This window comes from Pipra filicauda, unplaced genomic scaffold, assembly GCF_003945595.2.
Source record: "Pipra filicauda isolate LSUMZ 115617 unplaced genomic scaffold, ASM394559v2 scaffold1463_size24341_pilon, whole genome shotgun sequence".
NCBI lineage: Eukaryota > Metazoa > Chordata > Aves > Passeriformes > Pipridae > Pipra > Pipra filicauda.
The window spans coordinates 11,549-24,341 of NW_024103944.1; the positions used below are offsets into that span (position 1 = coordinate 11,549).

Genomic DNA, 12,793 nt, shown 5'->3' on the forward strand with positions numbered 1-12,793 from the left:
GGGGGGGGTGTGATCTGGGGGGCTATGAGGGGCTGATTTGGGGGTCTCCCCCCTCCCAGGCCACGCTGAGGTGGGATTAGGGAGCTCTGGGGTGGGATTTTGGGGGCTCGCTGTCGTGTGATTCGGGGGTCTTTTCCCCCCCTTGGGCCATGCTCCGTTACTGCTCCCACCTGCTGAGGGTCTGGGGTGGGATTTGGGGTCTGATTTGGGGTCCCCCTCCCCAATTTGGGGGTCTTCCCCCCCCAGACCATGCTCCATTACCGCTCCCGCCTGCTGAGGACCCTCCACACCGTGGCCTTCGCCGGACTCTTCCTCAGCGGCTTCGCGGAGCAAACCCAGACCCTGGAGGTGGAGCTGATGGACCGCTACCGCGAGGACCCCGTGAGTGGGGGGCTCCAGGGGGGCCTGGGGGAGTCTCAGAAGGGAGTTTGGGGGGGTCCCAGGGGGGCCAGAGCAGGCACGGACCCTGGGGGTAGAACTGAACGGGCGAGAACCTTTGGGGTCTGGGGGGGTCTCAGGGTGTCCAGGGGTGGTTTGGGGGGCCCAGGGGGGTTTTATGGGGGGGGGTCCCAGCCCCTGTGACCCCCCTGTGCCCCCCCAGTACAACCCGACGGTGGAGGTGGTGCTGGAGCTGCGGAGCCGGCGGGTGCAGCTTTACAGGGCCCAGCTGAGGGTCCACGCCCACTTCAGTGGGCTCAGGTAAGTGAGAGGGGGTCTGGAGGGACCCCCAAACCCAAATCTTGCCCCCCAACCTGCCCCCAGACACAAAATTGGACCCATGATCTGCCCCTGGCCCCCCAAACCTGCCCCCAGCCCCACCCCCCCGTGTCCACACCCATGTCCGTGGGCTCAGGTAATTTGGAGAGGGGTTTGGACCCCCAGCCCCCTGTCCCACCTGTCTCACTTGTCCTCTCTCACCTGTCCTCTGTCACCTGTGCCAGGTACCTGCTGTACCACTTCCCACTCACCTGTCTCACCTGTCTTACCTGTCCTTGTCTCTCCTGTCCTTGTCACACCTGTCCCTGTCTCACCTGTCCCTCTCTAACCTGTCTCCTCTCACCTGTCCCTGTCTCAACTGTCCTGGCTGACCTGTCCTGTCTCACCTGTCCCCTCACCTGCCCAGGTACCTGCTGTGCCACTTCTCACTCACCTGTCACACCTGTCTCACCTGTCCCTGTCTCACCTGTCCCTGTCTCACCTGTCCCTGTCACCTGTCCCTGTCTCACCTGTCCTGTCTCACCTGTCCCTGTCTCACCTGTCCCTGTCACCTGTCCCTGTCTCACCTGTCCCTGTCTCACCTGTCCCTGTCTCACCTGTCCCCCCTCACCTGTCCCTGTCACCTGTCCCTGTCTCACCTGTCCCTGTCTCACCTGTCCCTGTCTCACCTGTCCCTGTCACCTGTCCCTGTCTCACCTGTCCTGTCTCACCTGTCCCCTCACCTGCCCAGGTACCTGCTGTACCACTTCCCGCTCACCTGTGCCCTCCTGGGGGTCGTGGGCAATTGGACCCTCCTGGCTCTGCTGACCCTGGGGGGGTACCTGCAGTGGGGGAGGGGCAGCCCCTGGCCCCGCCCCCCCCGCGCCCCCCTGCAGGTGAGTCTGGGGGTGGGAGAGGGGGGGAGGGGTTTGGGGGAGGGGCTTTGCTCACCTGTGACCCCTCCCCCCCACAGGACACGAGGAGCGAAGGGACCGGAGACCCCCCTGGGGAGGGGGAGGGGCAAGGTGAGGGCCGGGGGGGGCTTTGGGGGGGCTTTCAGGGGGGAATAGAGGGGGAGGGGAGATTTGGGGGGCTAAGGGGGTGGGGGAGGGTCTGAGGGAGTTGGGGGGGCTTTGGGGGGTGGGGCAGAGGGTTTGGGGGGCTGGGGGGGAGGGGCTTTGGGACAAGGACTTTTTTGGGGGGTTTTGGGGGCAAAAAATGGGGGGTTCGGGGGATTTTTCATGGGGGAGGGGAGGTTTTGGGGAGTCTTAGGGGGGATTTGGGGGGGTGTTAAAGTGATTTCCCCCCCCCAGATTCCTCAGAATGCCCCCAGAGTTCGGAAGAGCCCGAAATTGTGGGACCCTCGGAGCCAGACGAAGGTGGGGGAGGGAGGGGCCCTGCACCCCCAAAAACACCCCCAAATTCCCCTCCCTGGGCTGGGGGAGGGGCAGGTTTGGGGGGAGGGGCCCACATTTGGGGGGGAGGGGCAACGATTTGCAGGGAAGGGGCCAAAATTTGGGGGGACACACCCAGGTTCTGTGGGGAGGGGCCCGAAATTCAGGGGAGAACCCCCTGATTTTGGGGTGGGGGCCCCGGATTTGGGGGGGAACACCCAGATTATGGGGGGGGGGGGCGGGGGGCTCAGATTGCCGGTAGGGCCCCCCCAGGTTTGGGTTGGGGGTCTCACAGCCCTTCCACCCACCAGATCCCCCCCTGCTCGTAGCCGCAAATGCCCCCCCCCAAGGTAAGGAAGAGGAGGAGAGGTGGGGGATGAGGGGGTCGGGGACAGGAGGGGTCACCCTCACGGCCCCCCCCCTCCCCCCGGAGCGCCCCTCCCCCCGCCAGCGCCATCTCTGCTCCAGCTCCTGAACCCCCTCCCCAAATTAGGGGGGACCCCAATAAACGCCCCTCCCCCACCTCCAGTGGGCGTGGCCTCGGTTTGGGGAGGGGGGGAGGGGACGCTGACCCCCATTTTGGGGGGGGATGGGACCCCCTGGGTGGGGGGTGGGGGTAAAGGGGGAGACTCTCAGGTGGGGGGAGGAGAGGTGGGGGGGACCCAAAATCCGCCTGGACCCCCTATATCTGCCCCAGGACCCCCCAAATCCACCCCAGGACCCCCCAACACCCCCCTCCTGACTCCCTCCCGTCCCCCCCAACCCTCTTAGGACCCCTTCGAAATGCCCTGCAGGATTTTCGGGTCAGTTTAAGAGTCTCGGGACCACCTTAAGGACCTCGGGACCTTTTGGGGGTCCTTTGCTCACATTTTAGTGCCGCTTTCAAGGTTTTTTTCGCACCATTTTGGGGCCGTTTCGGGTTATTTTCGGCTCCTGTCCCGTTTCCGCGCTCGGGACGCGATCGCGTCTCGCTTTCTGTCCCCCCCGGGCCGCCGTCACCGGGGCCGCTCACGTGACCGGCGCGCCGGCTGTCACGTGACCGGCCGGGCCGTGATGGCGGCGGGCGGCGAGGCCGGGCCCGGCCGGGCCCTCGAGGCGCTGCTGGAAATGGGATTCGGGGCTCGCCGGGCGTGAGAGACCGACCGGGGGCACCGGGGAGGGAACGGGGTGAAGCGCGGGGCAACAGGGGAGGCGGCCTGGGTACTCCCTGGGTACTCCCCGTCGCTCCGGTAACCGGGAGAGAGGTTTTGGGATGCGACACGGGACACCGGGAAGGGACTCAGGGTATCCTGGGATGGGCTCCGGTAACGCGGGGAGAGGCTTCGGTAACCGGGAGAGTCGCCCTGGGGACCCCCAAGAGGGTCCCGGTGGCTCCGGTAACCGGGAGAGGGGTCGAGGGGGGGCTCCGATAACCGAGAGAGGCGCCCCAGGATGGGACCTGGAGGGAACACGGAACACGGGGAAGAGGCTCCGGTAGCTCCGGTAACCTCGGGAAGGGAGTCGGGAGGGGTCCAGGTGGCTCCGGTGACAGGGACAGGGGCCCTGGGATGGGACCCGGTAACCGGGGGGGCCCCGGCGGAGTCCCGGTGTTAACGAGGGGTCCCCGCAGGGCGAAGGCGCTGGCGCTGACCGGGAACCGCGGGGTGGAACCGGCCATGGACTGGTGAGGGGGACCCCCGAAACACCCCAAAAGTGCCCGCGACCCCCAAAAACTCCCTAAAACCCATCCGGGACCCTCCAAAACACCCTGCAGGACCCCACCGGAACCCCCCAAAATCCACCTGTGACACCCCAAAAAACACCCGGAACCCCCAACCCCCTTCCCGGACCCCTTTGAGACCCTCCCAACCTCCCCCAAATTCCCCAGGACCCTCCTGAGACCCCCCCAAGCCCCCCTGACCCCCCCGTTCCCCCCCCAGGCTGGTGGCCCACGAGGACGACCCCGACTCGGACTCAGACCCTGAACTGCCCCCAGGTTTTGGGATCCCCGGGGGGATCCCCCCGAGTTTGGGGGGGCCCCGACAGCCCCAGGAGGAGGACGAGACCCAGAAGTGAGTGTGGGGGTCACCCCCAAATGTGGGGGGTTGGGGGGGGGCTTGGGATTTGAAGGGGGGGGTTCCCTTGGGTTTGAGGGTGTCTTGGGTTTGGGGTTTTGGGGGAGCCCCCGGGTTTGAGGGGTGGATTGGGGGGGTTTCTCCCTGGGTTTGGGGCTTCAGGGGGGTGTCCCAGATTTCGGGGTGGCCCCCAGGTTTCTGTTGGCTGCAGGACAGGAGCAGGGGGGGCTTGGTGGTTGGGGGTTCAGGGAGGGTGTCCCCAGTGGTTTTGGGGGGTTCAGGGGGGTGTCCCAGTCCTGGGGAGTCCCTCCCTGATGTCGGGGTGTCCCCCCCGATGTCGGGGTGTCCCCTCCTGATGTCGAGGTGCCCCCCATGCTCCTGGTGACCTGGGCAGGAGCGGGAGCGGCGGCACCAGGGGGGTTCAGTGTCCCCCCAAGTTTGGGGGTTCGGCGAGGGTTTCCTCAGTGGTTTGGGGGGTTCAAGGGGGTGTCCCAGTTTCAGGGTGTCCCCCCCCGATGTCGGGGTGCCCCCCAGGCTCCTGTTGGCCATGGAGCAGGAGTGGGAGCGGTTGTGCCGGTGGGGTTCAGTGTCCCCCAAGTTTGGGGGTTCAGAGAGGGTTTCCCCCGGGGTTTTGGGGCCTCCCCTGTTTCGGGGTGTCCCCCCCTGATGTCGGGGTGCCCCCCAGGCTCCTGTTGGCGGCGGGGCAGGAGCGGGAGCGGCGGCGCCGGGGGCAGGAGCTGTCGCGGCTGCGGGAGTGGCGCCGGGACGAGGAGCGGCGCCGGGCGGCCGAGGAACGGCGCCGGGACCACGCCGAGGAGAGGGCGGCCCGGTGAGGGGGGGGCCCCAAAAATCCCGGGAGACACCCCAGGAATCCAACCCGGAGTCCTCCGAGCTCCCAACTTCCTTCCAGACCCTTGGGGTCACCCCAAAACCTCCAGAGACTCCCCCCAAACCTTCCCCTCAGGCCCCCACGGTCACCCCAAAACCTTCAGGCCCCCCCCTAAACCCCCCCCTTAGACCCCCAAGGTCACCCCAAAAACTTCAGACCCCCCCCAAACCTCCCCCTTAGGCCCCCAAGGTCACCCCAAAAACTTCAGACCCCCCCCAAACCTCCCCCTTAGGCCCCCACGGTCACCCCAAAACCTTCAGAGAACCCCCCCAAACCTCCCCCTTAGACCCTCAGGGTCACCCTCAGGGACCGTCCAGACCCTTGGGGACCCCTCAGAGTCACCCCAAAACTCCAAGGGACCCACAAAACTCCCCCCCAGAGCTCTGGGGACCCCCAAGCCCTCCCCTCTTTAGACCCCCAGAGTCACCCCAAAACCCTTGGGGACCTCCCTAAGTCCCCCCAGACCCCCATGGACCCCCTCACAACCCCCCTTAGACCTCCCCAAAACCCCCGGGGACCCCCCAGCCTCTCCCCAGACCCCCAGGATCACCCCAAAACCTCCAGAGACCCCCTCCCCCCAAACCTCCCCCAGGGACCCCCCAGACCCCCCCCAAGCCCCTCCAAAATCCAGGAATTTCCCCCCAGGCAGCGGGTGAAGGAGAAGATCGAGCGGGACAAGGCCGAGAGAGCACAGAGGGTGAGAGAGGGGGGATCCCAAAGGATTGGGGGGATCCCAAAGGATTGGGGGGGATCCCAAAGGATTGGGGGGGATCCCAAAGGATTGGGGGGATCCCAAAGGATTGGGGGGATCCCCAGGGATTGGGGGGGATCCCAAAGGACTGGGGGGGATCCCAAAGGATTGGGGGGATCCCCAGGGATTGGGGGGATCCCCAGGGATTGGGGGGATCCCAAAGGATTGGGGGGATCCCCAGGGATTGGGGGGATCCCAAAGGACTGGGGGGGATCCCCAGGGATTGGGGGGATCCCAAAGGATTGGGGGGATCCCAAAGGATTGGGGGGATCCCCAGGGATTGGGGGGGATCCCAAAGGACTGGGGGGGATCCCAAAGGATTGGGGGGATCCCAAAGGATTGGGGGGATCCCAAAGGATTGGGGGGGATCCCCAGGGATTGGGGGGTATCCCAAAGAATTGGGGGGATCCCAAAGGACTGGGGGGGATCCCAAAGGATTGGGGGGATCCCAAAGAATTGGGGGGATCCCAAAGGATTGGGGGGGATCCCCAGGGGTTAGGAGGGTCCTGAGGGATTGGGGGGATCCCAAAGGGATTGTGGGGATCCTTCTGAGACCCAGCAGATCCCACCGGGATCGAGGGGGATCCAGCAGGACCTGCCAGGACCCAGCAGGTCCTGCTGGGATCACATGGGGGGGGGGGTGGTCGAGTGGATCCCCAACCCCTCCCTCCCCCCAGTTCGCCCCCTCCCCCGCCGAGCCCCCCCCCCAGACCCCTCCCCCCGGGGCGGAGCCGCCGGCGCCGCGGGAATACGACGAGTGCCGGATCCAGGTACGGAGCGGGGGGATCCCCCGGGATCTGGGGGGATCCAGAGGAGTCCTGAGGGATTGGGGGGGGAGATCCCAAGGGATCCAGGGGCTTCCCAAGGGATCGGAGGGGTCCTGTGGGAATACAGCCAGTGCCGGATCCTGGTACAGAATGGGGGGATCCCAAAGGATTCAGGGGGGAATCCTGAAGGATTTTTGGGGGTATCCAGGGGGGTCCCAATGGATTGGGAAGGATCCAGGGGGGATCTGGGTGATTGGGAAGGATCCAGGGGGGTCCTGAGGGATTGGGGGGTCCTGAAGGACGTTGGGGATCGGGGAGATTCAGGGGGGACTGGGTGGGATCCTGAGGGATTGGGGGGGGACCACCTGAATTATCCAGGGAGAGCTCCCGAGCAATCTGGGGGATCCCAAACATTCTGGGGGACTGGGGGGGGGGGGGGAACTGCCAACATCCCAGGGGCATCAGGGGGGATCCAGCGGGGTCCCAGGACAGTCCGGGGGGGGGTCGTGAGCATCCGTGGGGGAAATCGGGGGGGGGGGGCGGATCCTGAAGGATTCAGGGGGTCCCAAGGGCTGCAGGGGGGATGTGGGAGATCCCAAAGGATCCAGGGGGACCCGGGGGGGGGTCTCAGGGTGCTCTGCCCCCCTCCCCAGGTCCGTCTCCCGGACGGGCGGGCGCTCACGCAGCGGTTCCGGGCGCGGGAGCCGCTGGCGGCCGTGCGGCTCTTCGTGGAGCTCAACCGGGGCACTGGGAGCACTGGGAGCACTGGGAGCGCCGGAGAACCCCCCCAGGGGGGGCCCCAGAGCCCCCCGGAGCCCTTCAGCCTCCGCACGGCCTTTCCCAAGAGGCTCTTCACCGAGGAGGACATGGAGAAACCCCTCCAGGAGCTGGGTGAGGGATTTGGGGGGGGGGGCTGGAATTGTTTGGGGGACCCCAAGGAGGGTCGGGGGGGGGTCTCTGAGTGGGTTTGGGGGGTCCCTGGCAGGGACTGAGGGGATTCTTAGAATGTTTGGGGAGTCCCTGCAATGTTTGAGGGACCCTGAGGGGGTTTGGGGGGTCCAGGGGGGGGTTTGGGGAGGGGTCTCTTGGGGAGTTCCAGGTGGTTTGGGAGAATCTGGAAGGGGTTTTAGAGGGTCCCTGGGGGAATTGGGGGGTTCTTGGAGGGTCCTTGGAATGTCTGGAGGGACTTTGGGGGGTCCTTAGGGGGGTCTGGGGGTCCTTGGAGGATCCTTGAAATGTTTGGGGGTGTCTCAAGGGGATTTGGGGGGGTCCCTGAGGAGGCTGGGGGGGGTCCTTGGGGTGTCTGGGGGGTCCTTGGAATGTTTGGGGGTCCCCAAGGGGGGTTTGAGTGTTTGGGGGCTCCCAGGTTCCTGGGGCAGTTTCAGGGGGGTCTCTGGGGGTCTCTCAGGCTTTGGGGGTCCCACTGTTGCCTCCCCCCCCCCCCCCCCCACGGTCTGGTCAACTCCGCCGTCGTCATCGTGGCCAAGAAGGAGGGGAGCTGAGGAGGGGGAGGGGCCTGGAGACCCCCAAACCTTCCAGCGGGGACCCCCCCAGGGACCCCCCCACCCAAATAAACCTCAGCTGTGTCGTCCCCCCCCAAAATCCTGTCTCTGTGTCCCCCCCCAAACACACAAGTGGGGGAGGGGGGCAAAGCATCTTCACTGGGGGGTCTCACCCCCTTGTTGCCCCAAAGGAGGGGTCCTGGGGGTTTTGGGGGGTCCTGGTGATATTGGAGGGGTCTGGGGACCCCAACACCCCCCCCCCGAGACCCCCAGACCCAAATAAACCTCAGCTGTGCCCTCCCCCAAAAACAAAATTAGGAAGGCAAAGCAGCTTTATTGGGGGTCCCCCCCCTTGTCACCCTCGGGGGGGGGTTCCGGAGGTTTTGGAGGAGCTCCTGGGGGGGTCCCAGCCCCTCCTCAGGGCTGCTTGGGCACCTGTTTCCCCACGGGGTCCCAGAGGATGACGACGCCCCAGGCCCCCACACCTGAGGGGGGGGACAAGAAGGGGTCACCGGGCTGCCCCTCCCCCCCGGGTCACCCCCCGCCCTCATTAGACCCTTTTCACCCCTCCCTCGTTCCTGTGGGGCCCCCAAACCCCCTCTTATTTTGATCCCCGGTTCTAAGACCCTCCCAAGGCCCCCCCCCCCATCAGTAGAGACCCCCAAACCCTCCCCTAATGGGACACCCCGTTGCCATGGCAACCCCAACCCCCCTTTTTCGGGACCCCCCCCCCCCCAAATCCCCCGATTTCGATGGCCCGGTCCCAAGACACCCCTCGTTACCATGGCAACCCCCACCCTCCCTTTTAAATACTCCGGGACCCCCCCGCTTCCTTCGGAACCCCCAAACCCTCCCCCGAGCCCTCCCATGAGCCCCCCACCCCCCCCATGCCCCTCCCGTTGCCATGGAAACGCCAACCCGCCCTCCCTCCCTCTTCCTTATCACCCACACCCCCAATTCCCCCCCCCCAAAACCTCCCCCGTCGCTCACTGATGGCGAAGGTGATCTGAGCGATGGTGCCCATGGACGGCGGGATCCCCCTTTTCATGCTGCTCCGCGGGCCCTGGTACAGCCACGCCGCCGCCAGGAGCAGCCCCGCGCCGCACACCAAGCGGCAGCTCAGGCAGCCCCCGAAGAGCGGCCGCGGCTGCGCCGGCGCCGGCCCCGACTCAGGCGAGACCTCCCCGGGGCGTGACATGGCGGCGCCGGAAGAGGCGCCGGAAGTGCGCGCCGCTAACTCGGGTCCGTGTAGCGCTGGTCACGCGGCTCCGCGTCCCGCCACGAAGGTTCCGCCTGATTAACGGGGGGAGTTAACGGAAGGTTTTAGGGGCGTCGTTACCGAAGGCCTCCCGGTGCTGACGTCACTCCCGCCGCAGCGGGGCCTGAACTGCCGCTGACCCCGCGCGCAGTGAGGCCTTCCCGTGAGGGGACACGGCGGCGCCGGAAGTATGTAACGTGAAACGAGTCCGTGCGTTGTAACACCAGTCAGTTAAACCAGTCGGTGAGCAAACCGCGCCCCGCACTGACGGTTCCGCCTGGCAGTTACCGGGGGTCGTTACCGGGAGTCGTTACCGGGAGTTGGGGGGGGGGAGGGGTGAGTCGCCCGGTGATGACGTCACTTTCGCCACGGCACGGGCCGCCGCGCCACGTTCTCGTCGGTCTCAGCCGCCTCCCGCAGAGCCGCCATGATCAGCTCGTTGTGGCGGCGCCGCTCCGCCAAAACCTGCGAGTTCGCCTCGGGAAGGGCCTGGAAAGGGGGACACAAAAGGGGTCACGGGGGTCTCCCGCCCCCCACGGGAGTCCCGAGGAGCCGTCGGCGGTACCTTGAGGCTGTCCAGGCGGTCCTGCTCGCCCCCGGCCATCGCCACCCAGAAAAACAGCCCCAGCGCCACCGGGGCGGCCCCGCGGGCGAGCGCCAGGGCCCAGCGAGCGGCCGCCATTGAACCCCCCGCGGCAACTTCCGGGGAGGGGCCGCCCTGGAGGGGCCGCTCTGGCCGGGCGGGATCATAGAGAGGGGATGTGGGAGGACCGCGGGACACCCCCACACAAAGGAAGGGGAGAGGAGACCCCTAAAAAGAGGGACTGGGGGGTCCCTGGCGAGGGGTGGAGGGTCCTTGGAATGTTTGGGGGGGGGTTGAGAGGAGCTTGGTCGGTCCCTGAGGGGGTTTGGGGGTTACTTGGAATGTTTGGAGAGGGTTCCTGGGGGAGGTCTTTGGACTATTTGGGCGGTTCCTGGAGGGGTTTGAGGGGTCCTTGGAATGCCTGGGAAGGGGGTCATGGACCTCCCCACCCACTGGGAAAAGGGCCCCGGACCCTCCCCCATCGTTGCGAATGGGATCGCGGACCCCTTCCTAGGAATGGAAGAAGGATCACGCCCCCTCCCCAGGAATGGGGGTGATGGATCCCCCCGACCACTGGGAAAGGGGTCACGATAACGAGGGTCGCGCTGGTAACGAAGAACGACACGAGAAAGGGGATTTTTGAGCACTTTATTAACGATTTTAAGATCCAAACCGGCCTCCCCGGAGCCCCTGCGGTGCCCGCGCGGTCCAGCGACGTCTCCCCGTCCCCATGCGGACCCTGTGGGGCAGAAAAGCGGCGGTGAAACGGCGGCCCCGGGACTCCTTGGAGCCCCCCGGGCAGGGTGGGTCTGTCTGTCTGTCCCGGCGTGTGAGGGTGGGACCGGCGGACGCGACCGCCGGCACCGAAGACTTCGCGCCGGTCTCTGCTTTCCCTCCGCACATCACAGGCCCCGGCACGGGACCGCCGGAGCCCGCCAAGAACGGGAGGAACCTTCCCGGTGATCCCCGAGCCGCCCCCCCAAAAACCGACCCTGCTCCAGACCCGCGGCCTCCCGGCGCGGAAAAGAGACCAAAACCCTGCGCCTGGTATTTATATACCCTCGGTTGTAGGCGGGGCCGCAGCGCTACCCACCAATCAGAGAGGCCTCCAATCAGAGGCGGAGGCGCGCGGGCACGGGCCAATGGAGACCCGTGGAGAGAGGGAAGGGCAGGGTTATGGACCCGGAAGTGAAGGCAAACCGGAAGCGGGTCCCTAAGACCACGTGGGAGCGCGATGGGGATTGGGGGGAAAATCAACCGGCCCCGGACGGTGAACGGAGGGTCCGGGAGGGTCCCGGGGGGGCCTGGTGGGGTCCGGGGGGACGAGAATAAACGTGGGGGTGTCGCGTGTTCCGGTGGGATCGGGAGGCGCGGGGTGGGGGATGTTCCGGTGCCCGTTAACCCCCTGTGCCCCTCCAGGAGCTCCGTAAGAAGCTGTTCAAGCGGCGGCGGGAGCTGGCGCGGGGGCGGCGGCAGAAGCGGCGGTGAGACACCCCCCCTACCCTTTCCCCCCGCGGTGCCTACCCAGCCGGTGCCGGTGGCTGAGGGGGGTCCCTGGGGTGTCTCCGGTGCAGGTCGGGCCCGGCGGTGTCGGTGCCGCCCCCGCTGTGGGGGAAGAGGCGGCGGAAGGAGCTGAAGCGGCTCCGGGGAGCGGCGAAACGGGGTGAGAATTCTGAAGGGGGGCACCAGGGGTGTCCCGCGGGGGGGTGGGACACGACTGGGGACATCTCTGACCCCCTCGCCGGTGTCCCCCCAGCGCTGGAGGCGGCGGCGGCCGCGGGGAAAAAACCGGAGATGGAAACGAGAAAGGGGAAAAGCGGCGACGTGGAGATGGAAGAGGAGGAGCCCCTGGGGACAGCGGGGACAGCCACGGGGACGGCAGAGACGCCCCCGGGGACATCCCTGGGCACCGGGGGCACCTGACCCGCACCGGGGTCACTGGTGTCCCCTCCCCCTCAGCAGTGGCACGGGTGTCACCTCCCTGGCACCGGTTTGTCACTGGGGTCACCAGTGTCACCTCCCCAGCACTGGGGCCACCTGTCCTTCACTGGGTCACCCGACCCTCCCCGGGGTCACCTGAGTCCCACCAGTGTCACCAGTTTGTCACTGGGGTCACCAGGGGGGCACCAGTGTCACGTCCCTCTCCCCAGTGTCACCGGGGGCACTGGGGACACCGGCGTCACCTTCTTGTCACCAGTTCATCCCCAGGGTCACTGGTGTCCCCTCCCCAGTGGCACTGGGGACACCTCCTGGTACCAGAGTCCCACTGGGGTGCCCAGTTTGTCACCAGGGTCACTTTGGGGGCTGATTCCCAGTTGTTGCTGCTTATTGTTATTATTTAATGATTCATTAAAATATTCCCGTTTATTTTCTTTGTCCATCGTTGTCGACGCCGTCCCCGGAGAACAAGGAGACCGGGGCTGGAAAACTCCCAGGTTGGGCTTTGGAGCCCCAGTGCCCCCAGTTCACACCAGTGACCCCAGCCTGTGTCGCCAGTTCAGACCAGTGACTCCGGTCTGTGTCCCCAGTCCCTTGCCACTGTCCCCAGTTCACACCAGTCTCCCCAGTTCACACCAGCAATCAAGTCGGTGGCTCTGTCTGTCTGTGTGTCTGTCTGAGGGGGAGAGGGGACACCCCATGGGGGGAAGGGGACACCCCAAGGGGGAGGAGGGGACACCCCTGGGGGGGCGCCTTTCCCTGTGACACCGGGGGGGGGCGGAACCTCCGCAGGGCGGAACGATCGTGCGCGGGCGCGGGGGGAGAGCGCGGGGTGAGGCCCCTCCCGGCGCATGCGCAGCCGCCCCGGCCCGGCCGCCGCCGCCATGTCGGCGCTGTGCGACCCCCCGGGCGGCGCGAGCCCCCCCAGACCCCCCCTCAGGTACCCCTGAGACCCCCCCGG

The 12,793-nt window shown here is 66.8% G+C and overlaps 5 protein-coding genes and 1 non-coding gene across 7 annotated transcripts in view; 3 read left to right on the forward strand and 3 right to left on the reverse strand.

Annotated features, from left to right (window-relative positions):
- BSCL2 (BSCL2 lipid droplet biogenesis associated, seipin) overlaps positions 1–2,618 on the forward strand; it is a 6,359-nt gene extending 3,741 nt beyond the window's left edge. Inside the window, exons 4-9 of the mRNA XM_039378759.1 lie at positions 232–381; positions 602–699; positions 1,448–1,592; positions 1,670–1,721; positions 2,010–2,075; positions 2,402–2,618. Coding sequence (XP_039234693.1) covers positions 232–381; positions 602–699; positions 1,448–1,592; positions 1,670–1,721; positions 2,010–2,075; positions 2,402–2,565 — 675 coding nt within the window. The 3' untranslated portion in view covers positions 2,566–2,618. The remainder of the gene's footprint in view (positions 1–231; positions 382–601; positions 700–1,447; positions 1,593–1,669; positions 1,722–2,009; positions 2,076–2,401) is intronic.
- A 110-nt stretch (positions 2,619–2,728) lies between these two features.
- Positions 2,729–8,355, forward strand: UBXN1 (UBX domain protein 1). 2 transcript variants are annotated; one of them, XM_039378757.1, is made up of 8 exons: positions 2,729–3,220; positions 3,700–3,753; positions 4,010–4,141; positions 4,830–4,973; positions 5,679–5,730; positions 6,462–6,554; positions 7,205–7,441; positions 8,003–8,355. In XM_039378757.1, the coding sequence occupies exons 1-8, from the start codon at positions 3,144–3,146 to the stop codon at positions 8,051–8,053; spliced, it is 840 nt and encodes a 279-aa protein (XP_039234691.1). In that variant the 5' UTR covers positions 2,729–3,143; the 3' UTR covers positions 8,054–8,355. The 2 variants fall into 2 exon arrangements, with proteins under 2 accessions (XP_039234691.1, XP_039234692.1); XM_039378758.1 differs by having other exon boundaries at positions 2,734–2,977.
- DMAC1 (distal membrane arm assembly component 1) lies at positions 8,192–9,641 on the reverse strand. Its single transcript, XM_027717108.2, has 2 exons — positions 9,044–9,641; positions 8,192–8,538 (listed from the first exon to the last, which is right to left on the reverse strand). Exons 1-2 carry the CDS (start codon positions 9,249–9,251, stop codon positions 8,471–8,473), a joined length of 276 nt encoding a protein of 91 aa, XP_027572909.2. The 5' UTR covers positions 9,252–9,641; the 3' UTR covers positions 8,192–8,470.
- On the reverse strand, positions 9,523–10,018 carry LOC113985898 (ubiquinol-cytochrome-c reductase complex assembly factor 3-like). Its single transcript, XM_027717109.2, has 2 exons — positions 9,877–10,018; positions 9,523–9,800 (listed from the first exon to the last, which is right to left on the reverse strand). Exons 1-2 carry the CDS (start codon positions 9,991–9,993, stop codon positions 9,669–9,671), a joined length of 249 nt encoding a protein of 82 aa, XP_027572910.1. The 5' UTR covers positions 9,994–10,018; the 3' UTR covers positions 9,523–9,668.
- A 691-nt stretch (positions 10,019–10,709) lies between these two features.
- Positions 10,710–10,843, reverse strand: LOC113985903. The gene has a single exon (XR_003539990.1). It is a non-coding gene; the product is annotated as a small nucleolar RNA SNORA57 (small nucleolar RNA).
- A 133-nt stretch (positions 10,844–10,976) lies between these two features.
- CUNH11orf98 (chromosome unknown C11orf98 homolog) lies at positions 10,977–12,261 on the forward strand. Its single transcript, XM_027717107.2, has 4 exons — positions 10,977–11,164; positions 11,314–11,378; positions 11,469–11,557; positions 11,651–12,261. Exons 1-4 carry the CDS (start codon positions 11,129–11,131, stop codon positions 11,815–11,817), a joined length of 357 nt encoding a protein of 118 aa, XP_027572908.1. The 5' UTR covers positions 10,977–11,128; the 3' UTR covers positions 11,818–12,261.
- The last annotated feature ends 532 nt before the right edge of the window (positions 12,262–12,793 follow it).